The sequence below is a fragment of the Schistocerca nitens genome, chromosome 1, assembly GCF_023898315.1.
Source record: "Schistocerca nitens isolate TAMUIC-IGC-003100 chromosome 1, iqSchNite1.1, whole genome shotgun sequence".
NCBI classification, from domain to species: Eukaryota; Metazoa; Arthropoda; class Insecta; order Orthoptera; family Acrididae; genus Schistocerca; species Schistocerca nitens.
Window position 1 is genome coordinate 592926027 of NC_064614.1, and position 12863 is coordinate 592938889.

At 36.5% G+C, this 12863-nt stretch overlaps 1 protein-coding gene and 1 long non-coding RNA gene across 3 annotated transcripts; both read right to left on the reverse strand.

Moving 5' to 3' along the window:
• Positions 1-1424: 1424 nt before the first annotated feature.
• LOC126236492 (uncharacterized) lies at positions 1425-5223 on the reverse strand. The gene is made up of 3 exons (XR_007544927.1): positions 3181-5223; positions 2950-3075; positions 1425-2853 (listed from the first exon to the last, which is right to left on the reverse strand). It is a non-coding gene; the product is annotated as an uncharacterized LOC126236492 (long non-coding RNA).
• A 100-nt stretch (positions 5224-5323) lies between these two features.
• LOC126236497 (uncharacterized) lies at positions 5324-11402 on the reverse strand. Of its 2 annotated transcripts, XR_007544930.1 has the most exons (4): positions 11253-11402; positions 8585-8678; positions 6019-6165; positions 5324-5898 (listed from the first exon to the last, which is right to left on the reverse strand). XR_007544930.1 is itself a non-coding variant. In XM_049945856.1 (3 exons), the coding sequence occupies exons 1-3, from the start codon at positions 6392-6394 to the stop codon at positions 5602-5604; spliced, it is 570 nt and encodes a 189-aa protein (XP_049801813.1). In that variant the 5' UTR covers positions 6395-6414; the 3' UTR covers positions 5324-5601. The 2 variants fall into 2 exon arrangements, 1 of the variants encoding a protein (XP_049801813.1); XM_049945856.1 differs by lacking the exons at positions 8585-8678; positions 11253-11402 and adding an exon at positions 6269-6414.
• Between the last annotated feature and the right edge of the window lie 1461 nt (positions 11403-12863).

Genomic DNA, 12863 nt, shown 5'->3' on the forward strand with positions numbered 1-12863 from the left:
TTTACTTAATTTGTGTCAAACTACAACCATGACTTGCCACACTGATAGTTCTGTAATATTTCCAACTTTCAGTGCCTGGTTTTCTTGGAATAGGAATTATTACTTCCTTCTGAAACGTGAAGGTTTTTCACTTGTCTCTTATCTTGCATACCACATGAAATAGTTCGACTTGGCTGTCTGTCTGAAGGATCTCCACAAATGTGAGGGAATGTCTACTCCAGGTGCCTTGTTTGGGTGTAGGTCTTTCATCACCATGTGAAATTATTCTCTTAGTCTATCTCCCACCTAGTCTTCATCTGTCTCTTATAATATTGTACTCTAATTTCTCTTGTTATAGTAAACAGTTTAAGTAAGAGCCCGTATTTACTCTTTTGATGAATTTTATACACAATCTAATGTACCTTAGGTTAAAGGTAAGTTAAACAATCCCCATTCTTCCTGCTACAATAAAAATATTCAGAAAGAATATGTACAATCTGAATGCCTTGACACAGTGTATTTTTTGGAAAGTGGTCCATACATGAAGGTAGTTACCAGTCCTTTGTGTATTTAATAAAGTTTTTTCTGCTCTGTTCATATAACACTAAGGTTCTTGGTTAGTCTATCTCTACAATAGGATGCAGCTGGCTGAAATATCCAGAAAGGATATGGAAATAACTTAATCCAACAAAAGTGACTGCTTATGGCAACCTTTATACTTTTGGGGAACCCTGCCTCCTTTTCATGAGTTTGTAAATGACTTTTTTCTTAATCTTCCTTAATGTGGCACAAATCAACTCTTCCATCATAAGTTACCAGCAACAACAGAGTGAAACTGAAATAAGGTTGTGATACATAAGGAATATCAGTCACACGTTACCTATGTGGATTGCTAGTGTTTGTAACAGAAGCCTCTTTAAGAAATTTAATAAATCTAAAAGGAAAACTTAGCAGCAGAGTGCAAAATCACATGACATTCAAGGCAAAGATTTCTTAGTTGCCTGTGAAACATACCTTGAAGAATATACTTTGCTCCTGCTGATCTAAACCACTTAAAGGGTTCAAAGTTGTACTGAAGTATCACCATTATGTAGTACTACTACTGAATGCAGCCTGTTTTGTCGGCTTTGGTGAATAATAGTCAGTAAAAACCTTACTAATTTATATGAAGCTGGTATCTGTACAGATACCATTGGTGGTCTTGCAGCTCTCTAAGAATGAAATTATAATGAAATCCAGACCTTTAGCTGCTTACAGGTGTTGATAATTAGGTATATTCTGCACACAATTTCTGATCTGTTATTGCCACATTTCCCATGAAATGATAATATCTTACACACACACACACACACACACACACACACACACACAACTCAGGTCACCAAGCTACAGAATTATTATACAGAAACAAAAAATATAAATATCAATCTATTTTATTGGGCATTTACATATTATTACACCTTACTACAATCAATGTTAAAAATATTACATGAACATAAATTTTGATACCATTGACATTACAAGTGGAGTTGACGCCATGAACAAGATTGTAAACATTTTTTTTCCTAAAATGGAACACAGATGGGACCTTCAATGGGGCTACTAGGGATATAAGAAATCAATTTCTTCCAAGCCTAATTAGAAAGTACTGTCTGCAGAATTCTGCCATCAAATCATAACAGACATGTTCCACTGTTTTTTCATTTTTTTTTTTTTTTTGAAAAAAGCAAGTTTGTGAAACATGTCATGCAGTGATACGCACCAGGGAAAGTTGAATTAACTGCAAGATTAGTGAATGTGAAGTTGGACAATGTTTTATATGGAGAGTACAATGTTCAAAGACTAATTATGTTGTAAGCTTTGCTCTACCAAACTGCGCATGTGAAGATTTTGAGATATATAAATACCCATGCAAGCATTTCTGTGCAATCTTTATTTTCTATCCAGAGTGGGGTTTTGATAAAATACCAGAAAGCTGCAGGAACAGCCCATTAATCTGTCTTCACAAGATGTACAGGTTTGGTTTCAGAAGTGTGTCTGCAGTAATTTCACATGAAGACAGTAGCAATGAGGACACAGTTGAGGAAACACATATAGAGCATCACACTGATACCTTAACCATTTCTTTGCAGCAATTTGAAGTGAAGGTGGTGTTCAAACAGGTTTATCATCTCACATACAACTGTATCAACAGTGAAACATTATGAAAAGTACTTGAATCACTCAGCAACTGTGTGCCAGATTTGCAGTTAGCAAACCCTGAAATTTGTGGTCTCCCCACAGCTGTGCCATCAAATTCCCAACAATAATATTAAGTAAGATGCCATTACTTTTACAGGGCCTAGCATAAAGACCCCTCTCATTGTAATGTTCATATATTTGTGCCTTAATGGATAATTAACTACTAAGGAATAGATCACATGGAGGTCATAGCATTCCATTTGAAGGATCAAACAATAAGAGCTACCTAAAAAATACTAATAAGGGAGATCTTTATGCCAAGTTCTGTAAGCAAACTTTGTCACACATTTGAATTTTTAAGTAGCAGTAGTGAAAAATATTTCTCTGTGGAAAGTTAATAAGGTAGTTATATTGACCGTGATTTGTATTTCCTTTACCGAAGCAACAATGTCTACTTCTCATTACAAGAAATCCTTGGACTGTTGAGGAACTGTTCGAAAATTACAATCAAATTGCAAACATTTATGTGCCACAACAAATGGCAGTTTGATACACACGTGAAATACTATATGGATTGTTTTCCTTCAGGAATACTATCAATCTTCCAAGATATCCTTGGAATATAACAGTCTTGATGCAATCTGGTGTGAATTTTCCCATGGACTGAAGGCCAGAAATCCATCATAACTGAACCTAACAAATAAATTAACAACAAGTAATTGAGTTATGCAACATGAAGACAACTGATACACATGTTTTCAAGGCACAATTCCAAAATTTAGTACTCACTTCTTTTGGTGCCCAATGACATTGCTCGCCAGCTGCAATGCCCAGAACTACTTTACAACTGAATTTAATAAACATTACTGGTATTCCAGTAACAGTAATTGCTTCTGTGTGGTATCTGCAGTAACTCTGCAAAGTTATTAAGAACATTAGAACCAGGGTGGTAGATATCCAATATGTAGGTAACTGATACACATTAAGCTTCCAAAGCAAATAAAAAAAGTCAATACTTACTTCATTTGGTCCCAATGACATTGCTGACCAGATACCATATCAAGGAAACACCATACTCTTCTGTCAGAGTGATACTGGGCAATCTCATGTTCATTAACAGGGCAGTATCTTTTTCTCTGTTTCACATGAATCACTAGACATGTTTTGAAGCAAGTGAGAGCAAGTGCATTCTTACTTGGAAAAAGAAATGCAAAATCTTTCCTCCATCAGTCATACGACATCTCAATGCCACTAAGATATATCTTATTTATTTTTTCCACCTTTTCAATTCTCAACATTGTCCCATATTTGAATTAACCTAATTTAAAGTTAAAATCTTTTACTTCATATTTTAAAAAGTTTGCAAGTTCTACACTACCATCTAGTTTAATTCCTCAGAAAAATCTTTTCTCTGATGAACAACGAAAAATCCAGGATGGAATGTAACAATATTATGAAAAGGATAGTTGTTGCTGCTCACCAAATGGTGAAGATGCTGAGTCACAGAAAGGCACAACAAAAAGACTGTCGGACTTATCTTTCGGGCAACAAGGGCCTTTTCAAAAGCGCGCGCGCACACTCGCTCACTCACAAACACACACACAAATGTAGCAACTACCCGTTTTATAATATTTTATCTATTGCTACTTCGAAATTCAAATGTGCAACAAAGTTTAAAAGCAGAGACCAACATAAAGACCTCATAGCATTCCATCTCGAGGATCAGAAATGACGGAGCTTATTTGTATTTTACATAGACAAAGAGCTATCTAAAATTCAAATAAACAGTCATTTCTTACCCTTCAAATGGGATGTTATAATGTGTTTAAGACAGATCTTGTAAGGCTTTTGGCATTGTTCTTCGCTATTGTTTGGAAGTTGATGGCACTGCTAATGGGAGACCACCAACTTCAGGATTTGCTAATTGCAAATCTTGCACACAGTTGCTCAGTGATTCAAGTACTTTTTGTAATGTTTCGCTCTTGCTGCAGTTGTATGTGAGATTATAAATCTGTTTACACAGCTCCCTTGCTTCAAACTGCTGCAAAGGAATATTCTTGGTTTGAACAACACCATCTGTATTTGCTGCCTCGACAGCCTCCTCAACCTCGACAGCCTCCTCAGCTGCTTCAACTGCCTCCTCAACAGCTTCGTCACTACTACTGCCTTCATATGAAATTACTGAAGAGCCACTTCTAAAGCCCACCCCATACATTTCATCAAGACAGATTAATGGACTAGTCATAACTTTCTGGCATTTTATCAAAACCCCACTCTGGGTAAAAAATAAAGATTGCACAGAAATGCTTGCATGAGTATTTATATCTCCGAAAATCTTCACATGTGCAATCTGGTATATCAAAGTTTACTACATAATTACAGTTTTTGGACTTTGCACTCTCCACACAAAATGAACCATCCGATCTCCTACTCACTGATCTTGCAGTTAACTCAACTTTTGCTGATGCATATCGCTGCATGACATGTTTCACAAACTTGTTTGTTTTTTTATGCAAAAACAGTGGAACATCTTTGTTATAAGCTTTGATGGCAGAATTCTGCAGACAGTACTTTCTAATTAGGCTTGGAAGAAACTGGTTTATTATAACCTTAGTAACCCCAGTTAAAGTCCTGTCTGAATTGTGTTTAAGGAAAAAAATGTTTTACAACCTTGTTCATTGCTTCAACTCCATTTGTAGTGTCAATAGTTGCAAATCTGCCCTTGTCCTCATACGCTTTCACCCATCTTTCACATACCGTTAGCCATTGCTGTTGAAAGTATGGCCATGCACGCTCTTTTCTCCGAGAAACCTCATGCGTTCGCAACTCTTCTACACGATCTCTAAATTCTCTCTCTGTTGGTGATTCTGAAATTTCTTGCCACATATCCAGAAATGTCTTCATGTCATTTGGTACACGTAGATTATCCTTTTTTTTCAACCATCTTCCCCATGCCTGTTTTCGATGGAAAAGGCACAAGTAAACTTTCGTCTGAGGGAATGCTTGCTCAATTGCATTTATCTCTGACTCCGAGAAATCAGTAACCCAATATAGGGGATTCCAATCCTTGTTCCAGTCCTTGAAAATGTCTAGTGCTTTATGAATGGATCTTGCATTTTCAATCTGAATGGAAAAAAAAAACCAACAACCGAATAGTCCACATTACTCTTCACAGCTATAAAAAATAAAGGAATATCATATGATGATGTTTTGTATGTTGCATCTAACAAACAACTACCCCCATACTTCTTCAAAAGATCTCTCTGCCAACTGCTCTGATAGCAAAAAAGTAATGGTTTCACTTCTCCATTCGCTCCCGTACAATGTCTATAATAAATCATGTGATTGCTCGAGTCTTTGTGCCACTCATCAACCTGATTCTGCAGTCTAGTCTCGTCAAATAATACTTTATTTGTACCATAAAGGGTCCGATAAATGTGACTAAATAGTTTTCTCTGTGGGGTAAAAGGTAGTATTCATTTGACCTGGTATGTGTGTCCCAGTGAAATTGATTTCAACAAATCTGTCTAGAGCCAACTTAATGACTCTGAGAGATGTCATGCCACTGAGTACTAAGTTTTTGATTTCCTTTACATGTGAAGGATGTATGTACCCACTTGCTTCAACACTTTCAGTAGCATGTGTGTGTGCACTTGCTGGGGAAGCAGTCAAATAATAATGTAGATAGCTCTTAGGCGGGCATGGCAATGCCAAATCTTTCTGTAGACTTGCAAGAACCTGTAAGACAAAAATGTATCAATTATTTAACTAAGAGCATTAAAAACAACAGATTTTAAAGTATACCGTCAACTGATCATGTAAAATTTTCTCCAAGCAGAACCCAAACTGGATACTTACTTTTGCCTTGGTATCCCTGTGTTCATTTGCTGAGTGCATACTGTAATCAGGATACACCCTTATACACTTCATATTTAAAGTTGCTGGGCAGTTGGATTTTCTAGTATCCATGATCCTCAATCTCTTACGAGGAGTCACATGGTCTTCCTAAAGAGGGTAAAGAACTACTATAAAATTTATTTAATAAACTTTCCCTGTAACGAACTTGTTTTATGGAAAGTAAGTATATCTTAACACAGCATGATATTACCAAGTGCTCAGGTACACTAGACTCTTTACTTTTATAGTATTTTGGCCCCAAAACACAGTGCCTCGACCACACACTCTCCACTGCAAATGCACAACCAAAAAAGGGGATAGGGACATGTCCCTGCATTTGCTTGAAGAAATGCTTTGTTTTACATGGAACAGTTAATATATTTCTCACAGACAAAAAACATTGTTATTGTTAAATAATTCACGTATGTTATTGTTAATTAACTAAATACAATGTGAGAAAACATTTCATTCATTTGACAGGTATTGTCAAAGTTCTGAACTGATGGAAGCAGATTGTCTATCTACTTTACATAGTACTGGAGCAAAATTTTACAGGATGTCACACCTATTGTATCTAGCAAATAAATGGAACTGTCTGCCATGTGCAATGAGGATACCATACTGATTTCGGGCAACTGAAGTGTTTTATTGTGGTTCCAATAAATGTGGAATTAATATTCTTTGTAAACAAAGGAGATGTGAAGAACACATATGTAGAAAAATATAATTACTATAAATGTGGAATTACAAAAAATAAACTTAACTAGGAAGACAATAAAGCTAAACATGCCTGTCAATAGGTTCAATGAGCTGACTACTGCTTTACATATCAACACCACAATTATCGAAAACCATAGAAACCATTCAACATGAACACAGCAGTATAGATTCATTAAAATTATTTGTTAGTTGGCATCTGTCACTTGTTGACAAAGTGTTAGCACACCGGCTGCTGCTGTATTATAGGCAACAAACAGAGCAGGTCACTCAGCAAGTGCTGTTCAATTTAATTTTCATGTTAAAAAAAGTAGGTTTAGCTCAGTAGAGGCAGAGCACAGGTTGGGATTACGAAAGGATGGGAGACGTATACATGTAACTCTGTGCAGTGTTGGAAGTGGCCATTATGAAATAACATGAATATGACATGCTCTGCTGACAACTGGTTTTGGAGTGACCAATGGCATAACTGTGGCAGATACGACATTTTATAGCCCAGAATTTAAACTCATTTGATAACCTAACCATAACATGATGTGCAATATATCCTAGAAAATGGCTGTCAGCATTCTACAGAAGAACTGTTAATCATACTTTGTTCACAATTAATACACTGACTACGGGCAGTCGCAGCAGAGCCTCACACCTAACGCTGTTGCCTGGCCTGGCTTGATGGTGAAATATCAAACACTAAGCATGTGGCAGGAAACTAGCTGAAGCTATTCTCTATAGGCAAACTCAAGACAAAAAAAAATTGTATTTCAATGCTAAAAGCAAACTAATTTCTTCCTTTCATTAATTATGGCACCTGAAACTGTCCTCACACAAGCTGCATGGACTGCCAAATTACCAACTAATGAGCAGTCCTGGTTTGTATTCAGTTACAGGTTATAGGTGACAAGCTGATTTCAAATGAAATAATGATATGAAGAAGAAATATAAGGAATTAAAAAGTAAATACAATGTCAAAAATGACACAGCAGAGTGTTAGAAATAAAACTGCATCCAAACCTATTAACTAAATAAAAATAATGAAGTAATTTTGGTATAAAAAATATGAAAGAATCTGTCAAGACTCAAATCCACAAGTTTATATGGATCAGGAATGTTTCTTATCCATTGCACTATGCCACCACTCTACATTACACTAATGTAAGATTATTTGGTCCCAATGATCATGTGCTACCTTCAACCAGATCAGCCTTTCACATTATGTTACGATGTGAAAGCTAGCTCTAGCACCATAAAGATATTGTAAGGATACATAGTTATGCCTACTGTCTGAAAATGTTGATTAAGGCCAATCTTGTTGAAGGCAGCAAATGATTGCATGGTGTTCAAACACATCAAGAAAGGAAGTCAGACAAGAAAATGGAAGTGGATTGATCAGCTGTTGTGGCAGTCAGGAAATGGCGAACAGAGATAGTTTGGACCTGACGCATTCAGCACTCTGGAGGAAACCAGCTCCGACAGGAATTGTCAACCAACTAATAATTTTAATCAGCCTATTATCAAATGCAAGTGTGTAAAAATTACTGAGTGTATGGCTGTGAAAATGGATAAATGACAAACAAGTCAACACAGAGGAAAATAATTAATACAATTCTGCCTTGCATATCACAACAACTATTAACAATAACAAAAACAGTCAATTCCATCAATTGTTAGTGCAGCTTAGAAAGAAATGTCCACTTAAAGTAGCCTATATATACTATCCCTAATTCCAGCAAACTAAGTTCTTCCTTCAAGTATACATATATGAACTAAAATGGTAAACCACAGAAAGTAATTAATGCAGCAGTTCACTTACTTTTCATAACATCTGAAGAAGGCTCTTTAAAACGACTACTTCTCACGCAGTATGAAAACCCCACAGTTTTCAGCTGATCGAGAAGTGTTTCCACCTGAGAATAAAGTGACCAGTAGCATAAACTGAGGGTAACTACACTTAAGGTTAACTGGGAAACATGAATGAAGAGGGAAATTTTAGGCTTTACAAAATTCAGTTATTTAATGTACACAGCCTTTCATCACATCTGATGTTTTTGACAGCTAAAGTAAGTGTTATGTTATTAATCATGGATGAGTTAACAAAATTGGGAGTTCATTTGTTTGCTCTTTTGCTTTTATTCCATTGTTATTCACTGACCACAAATTATGTTACTGTTGACTTCAGTTAAAATTGTGATCATAAAATGTTCTTTCAGTTGTGATTATGATGATGAAAAATATTTTCCAAGTGCACATGAAGTTTAATGACCTAGTTTTGGGGTTAACTGATCAGTGCTTCAGTTAACCTCATTTCAAGCACGCCTTGCCTTATGTCAACAAAAGCTTTATTAAGCATACTATGAATTCCAGGTTGTATATACTAAGAATAAGAATCACCAATCAAAACTATCCAGTACAAAAGTTGAAACTGGTTAATACATCCATAAAAAAGTTTTTGTAAAAATTACAAAATGATTTCTCTCCTACAATTGAAAAATATCAGTTTTCGGCTGTCAAACTCTTAACAAACGTGAAAGAAAGACCTCTGACTACATTACTTCAATACAACATCCATTAAGCTTAATCACAAAATCTGCAAGCATCTTGGCACATTAATTTGCAAAGGGATTGAAATCTGTGACAAAGACCTGGGAAGGAGAGCATGATACGACGAACTGCTCACACAATTCATGAAACTTCCATTACGTACATGAGACACTCCCCTCAAGGACCACAACTTATGATTCTGCATAATCATCATATAAAAAAAACAGCATAATTTTGCATACTCTGCCACATCATACAAGCCATAAGCTTTGACTTCTTGTCTTGAAGTCTTACTTAAGTTATTGTATGATACAGGAAATTATCTAATGACAAATAGAGCAAAATCAATCACGATCTGGGCTGGTTAGCCAGAATTCCTCCTTATCACCAACAGAAATAATACAGCACTTTTAAGGCTTATTTGACTGATACACTCCAAATTTAAAAATAATTTGCCATCTATTTCTACTATTGGTATTCCTGACAAGGTTATAGATGCAGACCTCAACATTTCTCCTCCTCGAGAAGTCAACACTATCCAGTAGAAGAACTGAGATAATATCTCCAGAAGACATTTTGCCTCATCCCAAGTCCTATGTTGTGAGACGAAAAACTAAGAAAAATAAATAAATGACTTAATAACTCACTCCCATCATCATTATCTCCCGTAAAAACCAGATCAATAGAAGAAATTAAAATAAAATCTAGCAGGGCAATAAGAAGAGTGTAGATGTAAAAGAACACCTGTAAGAGAAGTTTAACTTTGAGGGCTTCAAAGCGTCATAACGTTCTATACCCTATGAGGACCCATATTCACCAACAAGTATTTCTAAAGACTAAAACAGCTTACATTATCATCAAAATTTCAGTGTGGTGCTGAGAAAATTTTAGATCCTGACAGACTCTGTCTACCAATATAATCCAGGAATCCCAATAGACTTCCAACATTATCCACACATACTTAAGCAGCCACCTAAGCAGTGGTAATAATTGAAACATCGTAACATGTATTAATTAAGCGGACAGTTATTACTGAGCAATGGTATCCCGAACAAAAAGCTCTCACTCAGCATCCATCAACAATACACCTTTGCTCAGAATTCAGTAGGGAGGCCAAATGTGGTCATGTTGCAACATTTGCATAAAGTGGCATTCATTACAGTGCTATTGATGAAAAAAGTTGTTTCATAGTTGATGTCACTGACCTTGCTGAAACTTTGGTGAGAAACTAAGGATCTTACAGTCATTTGAATTACAGAGCTCCATATCCCTGCATAGACAGTTTTCTAGCTAATCTCTGAATTCAGTACCTCAATGAAATTCAGATCAGTGCCAGCACAAAGAAAACAGCAGTAATGGATTTGTGCAATTATGCACTGGAGCTGATAGTGCAATTAGAAAGAACTACGTAAAATTCCTGGGAAAATGCAGGATACATTTATGTGGAATACAGAGCCCACGCTCTGGCAATGACATTAGCTGCAAACATACTGCTTTTTATTTTCCTTTTGCATGATTGTTCCCAGGCCCTGAGTCCCATTTTCATGTGTGTCTTCTAAATTATGCCATTTACTCGAGACGACGTTTGCGCTTGAGCTGCTGCAATGTTCAGTTTCTCTTACTGTAATACATAGATGACGAACTCACAAACGGCGAATTTTGAAACAAAGTTGCCATTAACTTCCTAAACACCGATCATTAATTACAATATTCCACGTGTATATGTTACAGTAAAGGTAATGTAACAATGCAGCACCTCACAACGAAAACAAAGAAAAAACTGCATAATACATAAAAAAACTCACTTAAAAATTGGAATCAGATCGCGGAAAGCGACATATAAAATTTATTAAAATGAAATCTTAACTGGCAGCAGAAAAAAAGTTATTTTCTAAGGCGCATATTTTTGCCAGCCAATTCTAACATAAAATTATTATTACCTCCTCCAACGAATTACAGTAGCCTGAAATCAGGCAATCCTCCGAAATTCTGAAATCTTTCGCAGCGTCACGAAAGATGTTTTCATACACCTGAGACATTTTGCTCGATAGCGAAAACACAACCACTCAAGATACACGGTCAGTATGACAGTGCAGAAGAAAGCAGACGCTTTTCCCGCTAACTCGATTCGACCACAGATCTCGATCAGTCGACAAGTGTGCAGCGCGTTTGCGTATACGTCATTTTGACGTCACTTCCGAGTGGTTTTGGACCACAATGATGTGTCTGTTAGGCTTCCCTCATTTGGAGGTTACGTATACCGAGCGCGGGACTGTCATGGTGTCAGGTATCGATTTTGTTTACGATCTAGACAACAACAACGACAAAAGGTGACAGTAATTTAATATACTTCACTCGTCATCCACATCTTCGTCATTGATAATTCCGCAAGTTGCGTACGCAGCCGGAAGCATTTTTTTTTTTTTTTTTTTCCGGGGTACACTATCTATACCTACCAAGAAAACTGAGAGAGTCTCACGAAGAAACTTTTTGCCATCTAATCGCAAATTGTGAAAATGCAGTTACCACACTGAAATTTATATAGTTTGTCACAATCAAATAACACATCTCACGACAAAAACCATTGTAAACGCAACCAGTATTTGTGGACGCTGGTTATCTAGTCTGAAGCAGTGTCTTCCAACGTATGTTCTTTAACCCAGCGACAGATTAAAATAATATTCTGCTGCATCGTTAATTGACATCTATCGAACCATGTGTTTTTCTTGATCGTAGTTCTTTTGTGACATTTAGTACAGTATAATTGAATCGGGAAATTAACGCCGATCGTTTTTTAGCGAGTTTCAGTCGCGTGTATCCACTACAATCCAGACGATACCTATGATCGTTATTCTGTGATAAATAACCACAACAGAAGTCTAAACTACTTTCCACAGTACCCCGCTAAGGCAATAAAAGGACTGCTTCCGGCTGCGTACACAACATGCGGAATTATCAATGATGAATATGTGGATGACACGATCTCGTAATTAACTCTCACCAGGTAATAGTAGTGTAGGTCAACACAGCACCGGCTTCGCTTATCTTCAGGGTACTGTTTACAAGTTTCACTATTAGATGATGTTCTGTTATCAATGGTGCAAACAAAAACAATAAATAATTGAGCACTGCTGACAACGCTCACTATTATAAGATTTTATGTTATCAACATTGTAAACAATAACTAATCGGTGTCTGATGCCCTGATAGTTGCAAACTCGATACAACCTTATTATATCATTTGCAAGTGATCTAGGAAATTACCTAGGTCCTGCCCGCTTGAGTAATATTCAAAGATGCATCGCATGAGTGCTTTTCGAATCAAGATATACCATATTACTGTATTCTCAATGTTTGTGTAAGCTTTATGTAAACGTGACGTGTCCCATATATTTTAAGAAACGATCCACGGACAAATACTACTGCACCTTACTGAGTGCCCTGATTCGTGGCTTTCAGGATGTTTTGTGAGAAAAGCGCTGGTTGGACTTCGTATAACAAATGTTTTCAGAATCGATGTTGGTTGGCATGGAGGAGGTCATTCTGTTGGA